Here is an 11,341-nt window from a genome sequence, read left to right on the forward strand (position 1 = left end):
GAAAATCAGTTATCACAAACACGTGGTTTATTTCTGGACTTTCAATTTGATTCATTGATCTATATGCCTATCTTCATGGTAGTACAAAACTGTCTTGGTTATTGTTAGTTTGTAGTTCTGAAATTGAGAATTGAGTCTCAAATTTGTTTTTTGTTGATATATATATATATATACACACACACACACACACACACATATGTATATATATACATATATACATATATATATATATATATATATATTTGCTATTTGAGCTTCTTTGAGTTTCCATATAATTTTAGGATCAGTTTGAATTTCTACAAAGCAGGTAGTTAGTATTCTGATGGAAACTGTACTGAATTGGTAGATTCTTTTGAGGAGGACTGCAATTATAATCCTAACTCTTCTGATCCATGAACATGGGAGTCTTTTCATTTATTTAGATCTTCTTTATTTTTTCTTTTAACAACGCTTTACAATTTTCAGAGTATAAGTTTTATATTTTTCTTAAATTTTTCCTTATATTCTTTTGAAACTACTGTAAATGAAATTGTTTCCTTAAGTTCATTTTAGTATTGTTCATTATAAGAGTATAGAAATATAATTGATTTTTAAAACATTGATCTTACACCTTTCAACCTTGCCAAACTCATTTATTAGTTCTAATAATTGCTTTTATTAGTGGATTGCTTAGGGTTTTCTATTACTAATTCAATATCTTTACTTATTATATTTCTATTTAGATTTTTCTATATCCTCTTAAGTTTTAGTAGTTTTATCTTTCTAGGCATTTGTCTATCTCATCTAAATTATCTAACTCATTGCATTCCTTATTAGTCTATATCTGGTTCTCATTTAATTTGGTAATTACATCCTTTTATTTTTTAGACACAGACTTCTTGGGACAGTTACATACATCCTCCAAGTTGAGAATACTCAAGGTTTTAAAACTGTTCTCAATTATAGTAGTGAGTTTGTTTCTGCACTTGAGTTATCTGTGACAAAGCTTTACATAATTTCTTTTCAACAAGCGTATCCAAAATGTAGTTCTTCAAAAGGCTTCAGAGCACATACAAAAGTGTGGTGGTGCTAAGGGACCACTTAGTTTTGCATTAAGGCAGACTATGTGACTTTATTAAGTAATTGCTGGGATAAGTCATTTCCATATGCAGCATCACATATCAGTTCAAGTTAGATCGCTGTTACATAAACAAAAGAACATTTACAAGTCCATGCAAAATTACAATTGTTGCATACACTGCCAGTTACCCTCTCAATAGTCACTCTTTTTTTTCTTTTTTTTTATCTTTGAAAACTTAACTTTATCAGGATTGTAATGAGCTCCACTAAACTCTCAATTTTCCAGGCTTCTCTGTGGCTAGGAGTAGCCACATAATAGAAAGCTGGCCAATAAGATGTAAAAAAAGACTACTGGTGAAATTTTTGAGAAAGCTGCTTTACTCATAAAAAGGGATCTGGCGTGAACATTTTATCCTTTGCTTGTCTTCCTTTTGTATTTTCTTTCTCTTAACAATATATCCTATAAATCAAAATTTTAAATTTTCATAAAATCCAATTTATTGATTTTTTATTTTATTAATCACATTTTTGGTGTCAATTCTAAGAATTCCTCACTTGGCTCAAGACTGTGAAGATTTTTCCCTATTTTAAAGTTTTATAATTTTGTCTTATAAATAAGTCTGTGATCCATTTTGAATTAATTTTTTGTATAAAGCACTAGACTTAGATTGAAGTCTTTTTTTTTTTTTTGACCCATGAGTGTCCAAAACGTGAGGAAAATGTTAACTTTCCTCCATTGAATTGCTTTTTCACCTTTGTCAAAAATCAGTTGGGCATGTCTATGTGGCTCTGTGGCTGGATTCTCTATTTTGTTCCACTGGTCTACATATATTCCTCCACTAATACCACAGGGCCTTGTCTATCGTAGCTACATAAAAGGTCTTAAAAACAGGTCGGCTGATTCCTTCTATTTTATGTTTTTTTTTTTTAAATTGTTTTAGCTATTCTAAGTCCCTTTACTTTTCTGTATAAATTTTAGAATAATTATGCTTTATCTATCAAAATAATCTTGATAGGACTAGCCTGGAACCCATCAATTTGGAGAACTGACACCTTTACTATACTGAGTTTTCCAATCCACAAACACAGTATAATTCTTGATTTATGTAGATCTTCTTTGATCTCTTTCATTAGCATTATACAGTTTTAAGCAAACGTCTTATCCCTGTTTTGTTAGATTTACACCTAAGTATTTATAATGGTAATGTTCTATGTTGTGATAGTGGTTTGGATTACACAGATGTATGCATTTGCTAAAACTGGCTGACCTACACATTTCATTGAACATGAAATTGAACATAACATTTCATTGAACATAAAATTGACCTCAAAAATAAAAAAGAATCAGAAACAAAGATTACACTCTAGCTAATAATATGCTAAAATGTTAGAGGTGAAATGTAAGGGATGTCTGCAACTTACTTTGAAATAAATAAAAAATTGAGGTGGTAGATGGGTAGAGAGAGGAATGGATAGTTGGCTACGTATGTGATAAATACGCCAAATAATTGATAATAAAAATCTAGCTGGTGAGTTTTGGGTGTCCTTGTACAATTCTTTCAACTTCTCTCTATATTTGAAATTTTTCATAATAAAACATTCGGAAACAAGAAGTTAAATACAAAAATAAAGGTTAAATAAAAAACACCAAAATAAACTTAAATCTGATGTACAAAAAAAATCATAAATTAATGAATTAGAAAAGAATACAACAGAACTAACAAATATATTCAAACATTGATTATTCAAAGAAACAAGATAAATCGCACTAACGTAATCAGGTAAGAAGAAAATAAGAATGCAAAAAATATTTAACATAAAATATTAGAACAGAGGGAAAAAAAATCCCCTATAGTTAAAGGAAAGTATAATAATTACAAGAGAATACTTTGACTAAATCTATGTACATGAATTAAAAATCCTTTATGAAAGCATTATTTTTCTAGGAAAATACAAATAACCAAAACTGTTCCTGGAATAGATAGAAATCCTAAATAGAACTAACAAAAAAGAACAGAAGTTTTACAAAAAAAAATATTCTCTGTAGCTCTAAAACAACAATAATAAGTATATGTAGACTGTTTTAGGGGAAGTCTATCAGATTTTAAAAGAACTATTACAGTTTTATTCAAACTGTTTTAGAATATAAGGAAGAATTCTGAATAATATTTATACTGAAATCTAAAAAAGTACAAAAGCTAGAAAATTACGAATTTATCTTACTTATGAACATTAAAACAAAAATCTTGTATAAAACATCAGCAAACAGAATTTAGCAACACACAGAATAATACACAGTGACTAACTGCAGTTCATTCCAATAAAATACAGCTGGTACAGCTGGTTCTATATTAAATAAGCTACCAGTATAATTCACTAAAGTAAAACACCAAGTGAGAATATTATGATACTTTCCATAGAAGTTAGAAAGGCATTTAATAAAATTTAGTAATTATTCCTAGTAAAGTTTCTTAATAATACAAGAATAAATGGGTACTTCCTTAATAGGATCAAAAACAAATTTATTTCAAATCATAAGCCAATAGTTTGCTTAAAGAGAAAACACTAACAGCACTCTCATTAAAATGAGGAAACCAGATGAATGTAAAATTATTAAGTATTTTTCTGAAAGTACAAATCAATTCAGTCAAGAAAAGGTATGATGTATACACATTAGAAATGAGTAGATTCAATTACATCACTACTAGATGATACAATTGTATAACAAGCATATATACAACAACTTAAAAACTAGAAAAAAGAGGTAGTAACTTTGAAAATTAATACACAAAACTTAACTTTCCTCTACAAAACAAGTTAGAAAGTAATATGCAATAAAAATTCCATCTAAAATAACAACAAAATAAGGCAACAAACGAACAAGACAAACAAAAAGAGACTCATGGACACAGACAAGTTTAGTGTTTACCAGAGGGAAAGGGGGATGGTGTCAGGTAAGGGTAAAGAGAGTCAAATATATGATGATGGAAGGAAATTTAACTTTTGGATGTGAACACACAGTGCAATATACATATGATGCTATTATTGAACTGAAACCTATATAATTTTCTTTACCAATGTCACCCCAATTAATTTAATAAAAAATAGCAACAAAATAAAATACCTAAAAATAAAACTTAGAAAAGGTACAGGAAAAATTTTAAACTATACTAAGGGAGAATAAGAAAAACAAGAATAGTGAGACATACCTTGTTCTTGACTAGGAAGATGCAATATTGTAAAGCTGTCACTCTTTCTTAATCTATAACTGTAATGTGATCACAATAAAGTTACCAGTATTAATTTTGGGACAACCAGGAAAGCTTATTTTAAATTCCATATAGAAAAACAATATGGCAAAAAGTAGTTAAGAAATTGGAAATTTTTTAAAAAATAAAAGGAATGACAGGGAACTAAGTTTATCACATATAAAAATTTATAGTTTTCAAGCTATAGCATTAAAGGTTTTTGAGCACCATTATGAATAGACAGTTTAATGGAATAGAATTCAAAATTAGACCTAGGAGTTTACTAATAATTGTGGCATTTCCAATCAGTAGTCAAAAAATTTAATAATTCTGTTGGAACAACTGGTTAGACAGTTAACAGAACTGGACTGGGAACTCATTTCTTGCATCAAAATGGATTGACGGAAAAAATTTAATCACAAAAAATACGACTTGAAAAATGCTAAGAGAATTTCAAAATCCAGAAGCCACAGAAAAATGAGACAAAGTGATGACATAAAAATTAAAAACTTCTACTCGACAAAAAGGCAAATGACAACCAGAAAGAAATATGCAACATACATGATATAGTAAGCCAATCTCCTGATTAAATATATAGAGCACCTGCAAATCAAGGAGGACATGGAAAGTGCAACCAGCAACAAAACGGGCAAATATTTTTATCAGTTTACATAAAAAATCATTAGATCTACCTGTATGTCTTCTTTGGAAAAATATCTATTCAAGTCCTTAGCCCATTTTAAAAACTGGTTATTAGCTTTTTGGCTCTTGAGTCGTAGATATTCCTTACATATTTTGGAGATTAACTCCTTTTCAGATATATGGTTTGCAAATATTTTTCCCATACCATGGGTTGCCTTTTCACTGTGTTGATTATTTCCTTTTCTGTGGATCAATTTTTTAATTTGATGATGTCTCACTTCTTTATTTTTGCTTTTGCTGTAGGTGCTTTCGGTGTTATATTCATGATATCATTGCCAAGAACAATGTCATCAGCTTTTCTCCTATGTTTTCTTTTAGGAGTTTTATAGTTTCAAGTCTTATGTTTAAGTCCTTAATCCATTCTGAATTGATTCTTTTTGTATGCTGTAAGTCAGGGGTCATCTAATTTTACTCTTGTGCATATGAATATACAATTTTCTCAACAATATTTGTTGAAGAGACTATCCTTTCCCCATTGTGTATTCTTGGCAATCTTGTCAAAGATTAGTTGAGCATACATATACGGATTTATTTCTGGGCTCTCTGGACTGTTCCAATTCGTTTCCAAATGTCCATCCTCCTGCCAGTACCATGCTGTTTTGATTACTGTAGCTGTGTAATATATTTTGAAATCAGAAAATGAGATGCTTCTAGTTTTTCTCTCCTTTCTCAAGATTTGGTTATTTGTAGCCTTTTGTGGTTCCAGCTGAATTTTAGAGTTGTTTTCCTATTTCTGTAAAAAACGTCATTGGGATTTTGACAGGGATTGCTTTGTCAGTATCACTGATCTTCAGGGAGATGTTAATCAACACCACAGTGAGATATCTATCATCTCACATCTCTTGGGTGGCTATCATCAAAAACAAAACAAAACAAAACAAAACAGAAACAAAAGAAAAATATTGGCGAAGATGTGGAGAAATAGGAATTGAATTAAAATGTAAGAATAACTACACACCAGTTTTTGAAGACTTCATATAAAAAAAGAAAGTAAAATATTTTGAATATATTTGGGTTAAAAAATATATATTTTTGAAATCAATTTCACTTTTTTTTTTTACCTTTTGAAATGTGGCTACTAGAAAATTTAAAATATATATCTGCATAATTATATATTCCAACATTATATTTCTGAATAAACTGTTCTTAACACTATGAGCCTCTTTATTAAAATCAAGGTTGGCAAAGTAAATTTACTAATGATTGAGTCCCCAAAACTGCTTAGAACATACCAACATGCCGGACTTTTTCATCAATGACCTCACAGTGGTACGGCCACCGTGTTGGGCTCAGCGGACCAGAAGAAGAGACACCGTATAAATCTCGTGGTTCACGAAGACGAGGCACCCATCTCCCTAGCTGATATTCCAACAGTATCTGTGTCGTCCGGGGGAAACATAGGTCGCTAATGGGGTCAGCTGAAAAAAGATTTAAATACAATCATGAGTGATAAGAAGCAAAGAATGGAAGAGTATAGAGAGTCGACACCATTAATTTGTGAATATTTGTGGATATAATTATAAATATTTTATAACTCGTGGCATTTTAAAAATAAAAGTACTAATTAAATTTTGTTATGACTGATCTTTACAGTAGCTAAAAACAATTGTTGACCTCAAATATTAATTTATGCTAAATTCGCATGGCTACTGCAAAAACATCTTGGATTTTGGCAGGGATTGCATTTGCTTCTTGTAGTTTTCCTAGCAAACTGTTTATTGTTGAGTCATGTTAAATATACCTACTGACTAATGGGTTAAATACACCTACTGACTATGTTTCTTCTCAAAGGCTGACTGTGAACTCTCATTCATGACTTTTTCTCAGTTCTCATTCTAGGGCCACTATGTGACATCACCCCAAGAACATAATTCACAGAGTATAATGGGGTTAGTGCAGAGGCCCCCTCTCTTTCATTGGAATAACTGGGACATCAATTAGATGTTGATAATCACCCCTCCTTAAGCTCATTTCTTTTGTCTTTTAAGATGCTGCCTACCCATCCTGGTTTTCTCCCTACCTTTCACATACTTGATTACATTTGTCTCACTGACTCTTTGTTCTTCCACCTCTAAAATGTGGCTTTTTACTCAGATTTAGTTCTTGGCTGTTTCTGTACGATAGCAGATAAAGCAACTGGAGTCAGACAAACAGTTCTACTCTACCACTTTGTTTCTAATGATTTTGGTTGGCCAGTGTAGCCTCCTTGAACATTAATCTTACTATAGGTTAATAAAAAATGATATTACCTTCCCTTACTACTTCTCAGGGTTGTTATATAAATCCATTTATTTGGCAGTTATTAGTGTTTCATTATATGAAAAAAAACACATTTTGTTGAATTTACAGTATGACTCAAAAACGGCAAGGCATTATTAGTTATTTATAAATTAAGGAACAAAATTAGATACATACCTCATACTATTTATAAAGGTAAATTATAGAGAAATTAAATACCAAAATTCAAACAAGTACATAAAAGTAAAGAAAGCAGATAATTATATTAATAATCTTGGGATAGAGAAGGCTTTTGTAGCTTAAACAGATACAAAAATAAAGAGCCACAGTGAATAATGATAAACTTAACATCAGAATAATTCTAAACAATGAAAGCAATGTAAAGAAAGTTACCAAGGATTACTATGAATGAGAAATTCATAACACAAGGGAATATAAGTAGACAAGCATATGAAATAATTCTCAATTTCTTTAGCGATCAAGGAAATGTTAGTCAAAACAGTGAGTTACCTCCTTTTTTCCAAAAGACTGGGAAATTTTAAAATTAAAAAAAGGTGGCAGGGAGAAGTCCACAAAATAGTACTACAAATATTCTGAGTATGGGTATGGATATGTGTACAAATAAGAAAAAGGTCTAGAAGGATAAAACCAAACTGAGAATAGTGGTTATGTCAAAAGTAAAGATTTTAGGATGGTGGTAAAAAAGAATAAGTAAATAAACGTCTTATCTTCAACTTCAAACTATCTGCGATAGATATGTGAATATCTGGAAGAAATACTTTAGTGTATATTTGAAAGTACAACTCTAAATGTATAAAGTTGAAAACATCAACTATACATCAAGATGCCCACATACATGTACATTTGCAAATGAATGACTATTAAGGAGACTCTTTATACAGGTACCCTCATTTAAATAATTTCCAAAACACTGTGTCCATTATAACTCGAGTCATATTGTAAATGTGTTTAAAGACTTAGTTATTTAAAGAAATGCCAAGGTAAATAAATTCTTATGTTAAGTCCTTTAAAAAGTATTGACACTTTCACACCTAGTTTCATTAAAAGTCAGTTTTACCTAAAACAAACATTAAGAGTGTGAACTCCGAAAGATTCTTACAAAAAATGAACACATTTCTCTCGTCTTATCTAACAATGGAATAATAATTCTCTATATTATCCACTACAACTTTTTTATAGTTTCCTTAGCTTCTTATTTTTCATCCACTTTTCATAATAAAGAGAAGGAAGAATATACAGGTAAATTCAAACCTGTTAAAAGTGCACACTGGTGGAGATCTTCACTTACAAATTTCATGAAGGGATCCTCATCCTAAAACAAGAGTTTAAAAATATTTCTCTTTGAAAAATCAACAGTTTGCAAGTCCAGAAATTTTTTAAATATCTACTCTGTACTAAGAATTAAGGACATATCTTTCATCTATAATGAATAAAAAATAAAAGATTATTATGGGCTACTGGTTTCAAAGCACCCAACACTTCAAATATCCTGAAACCTTAAAGTTTTCATCTTTCAGTCTTCTTCTTTCACAGGGTAAGGTCATATTAATTATTGTAGGGAAAAAGTAAAGTTTAAAGATTCTTAGCAAACTTGACAAAATCATTTAAATTAAGAGTAACAAAAATTAACAACAACAACAAAAAAAAACAAAGAAAACCATAGATTTGAAGTGTTATACATCATTTTGCGGCATTTATTTGCAGATCTTAACTTACTAACATGATAATTTATACTTTACTAAAATGTGAATAAAATCTCTCATTAAGTATGTATTAGAATTAGAAAAAATATTTGTAAATACTGCATTTTGTATCCCTCCCCCTTTTCTACCAAGTTCTTTGTTACATCAGAGCCACATTAAACCTATTATGGTGATACACAGTAGGTTTAGAATATATGAGGTTCCAGCATTATGATACATGCTATAATGAACATGGTAGAATTAGCACACACAAGAAAATAAGTGGGCATGAATTAAAAAAAACAAAACCCAATTTTTTTTTACAGAAAAACACTATCAGTATAGGTTCTCTTTTTAGATAAGGCACACTGCACACAGTAATATCTTGGTCTTCAAATTATTTTCCAACTTCGGTGACAAGTAATTTAAATGTCCTATTGATTTTTACATCTAATTGTTTTTATAATATTTTTACTGGGAATCTATATTTTATAACACAAGTTTTATCTTAAGTAAGGTAAAGTTGAGAAAAACATACTGATTCATCTTCATCACTGATTGTTCTGTCTGAATAGTCTTCCTTTTCTGAGTCTTCTGACATCTCTTTAGTATTTGGCTTGAAACTTCTTTTATTATATAGGTAGGCTGTAAAACAATTTATGAGGAACTTATTTGACAGTTTTCTCTTTAAATTGAGAGTGTTTATTAGATTAGATGAGTACCCCAAACTATATTCAATTGTATTTAATTAATTAGCGACGGCCTTCTCTAAAAACTAAGTTAATTAGGTCACAGCTAAATAAATCTTCAATTCCAAAGATCTGAAGAAATTTTTCATTTTCCATTTCTATAAGAGACCAAATCACAATAAAAGACAAATCAAGTAAATAATTTAACTGAAAAAGACTCTCCAGGGTACACAGCCAAATCATTTACACACTATATTTACAATTAAATACCACAGAGCGATAGCAAGTTCAGAATAATCCTGAGGCATTAAAAATATCACGAATCAAAGAAAAATTACAGTTCCTTATTCAGGCAGTGAAATGTAGCAAGAGAATTTTTTCTGCTTAATTTTCAATTGATAAGTAGTTCAAATGCCTGCAACAGATTTTTCTCTTTATATTTTGGTTAATATTCTTTAGAAACTGTCTCTGTTCTCATATTCAATTATATTTGTCTTACTGAAATCTCAGTAGCTTTCAGAAGGTTGTATTGGCAATAACCATTTTCTCTCCCATGCAAGTATCCGCCTAAGTGGTTAATATTAAGGCAGTGGAATAACAGAAATTCCTTGTCAAGATTTTATTTTTGAAAGACCAAAGGAATTGACCAATTTCGAATCTAATGGTTTAAGCTCCTCTCCACGAAAAGCCTCTTCTGGAACAAGAATGCATAGAAGACAGTCGAGGCTCTCTAGCAAATAACTACAAATGCAACAGAGAAGTCTGTCTTATTAAGACCTTCGGTACTAACAGACTTAAGTTTCAGCCTGGGCATCACAATTCCAAATCTGGGAAACTGGATTGGCATAAATCTCGATTCTATTTTTTTCACACAAGCATGTAAGGCATATACCAGTGCTAGTACAAGGGTCTCAAGGTCTGGGCGGTTCTTAATAAATGCTATTCTTGTTAAATGTTAAAATGTAGGCACAGTATTTTGCAGGTGTGGCTGTGACCTGATGAGCTCAATGAGAACTCGACTAGATAAGTTTAGCCAATAGCAAAGAAGTCAACATATAATTAAAGGGTGTATACAAGCAATGACTAAGCCTTCCTTTAGTGAGCTAGAGCTTTGGATGTGAATCTTCTACTTTCTTTACCTGTTTCAGTGAAAACTACCTAGAGATAATCGCTTCTAGTTCTTGAATAGAACACCCCAAGCAGCAACCCCTTGAGTTGGGTACCAACAGGCTGACCTGCTATAACCTGGTTTCAGGAAAGACGGACAGACAGACAGGCCGACCACGCACGCACGCGCACACAGCGATCTAAGGGGCGCTCCAAGTGTATCGTCCACAGCTGAAGCAGAGGAAGCAAAAGCAGGTGAACCTAGGCAGGTCAGCGGGCAGGTCCGCCGATTTTCTTGATAGGAAGAACGATTAAGCCACGATTCGTGCCATCAAAATGTTCCTCCCACGCTCACGACTGGCTGTGACACTGTGGGCAAGAGCTCATTTTCCGGCGCGCGGTCCGACCACGCGCACTCGTTTCCCGCAGGAGGCGCCCGGCCCGTGATTTCCTTTCCTTCAGAAGCGGGGCCTTCACTGTCCCGCCTCCGCTGGCCTCTCGTTCCCCGCCAACCCCCGCCCCGAGTCGTCCAGCCAGGGCAGCTGTCCCTTCGGTGAGGAAACCGGCCCGAGGTAACTACAGTCGAGTTTAACAG

At 31.9% G+C, this 11,341-nt stretch overlaps 1 protein-coding gene across 13 annotated transcripts in view; it reads right to left on the reverse strand.

The window, feature by feature from the left end:
• AGBL3 (ATP/GTP binding protein like 3) overlaps window positions 1-11,337 on the reverse strand; it is a 46,090-nt gene extending 34,753 nt beyond the window's left edge. Inside the window, exons 1-5 of one of the 13 annotated variants that reach the window (XM_036230879.1) lie at window positions 10,875-11,337; window positions 9,489-9,595; window positions 8,520-8,580; window positions 6,242-6,427; window positions 4,269-4,327 (exon numbers count right to left, since the gene is read on the reverse strand). Coding sequence is in view for 10 of the 13 variants with exons in the window: in XM_036230885.1 (XP_036086778.1) it covers window positions 5,723-5,742; window positions 6,242-6,427; window positions 8,520-8,580; window positions 9,489-9,551 (330 nt within the window). In the remaining 3 variants the exon portion in view is untranslated. Of the gene's footprint in view, window positions 1-4,175; window positions 5,860-6,241; window positions 6,428-8,519; window positions 8,581-9,488; window positions 9,596-10,874 lie in introns of those variants that run through there. The other 12 variants (XM_036230887.1, XM_036230885.1, XM_036230886.1 and 9 more) reach the window with 12 other exon arrangements.
• Between the last annotated feature and the right edge of the window lie 4 nt (window positions 11,338-11,341).

The sequence above is a fragment of the Rousettus aegyptiacus genome, unplaced genomic scaffold (genome assembly GCF_014176215.1).
Source record: "Rousettus aegyptiacus isolate mRouAeg1 unplaced genomic scaffold, mRouAeg1.p scaffold_m13_p_13, whole genome shotgun sequence".
NCBI classification, from domain to species: Eukaryota; Metazoa; Chordata; class Mammalia; order Chiroptera; family Pteropodidae; genus Rousettus; species Rousettus aegyptiacus.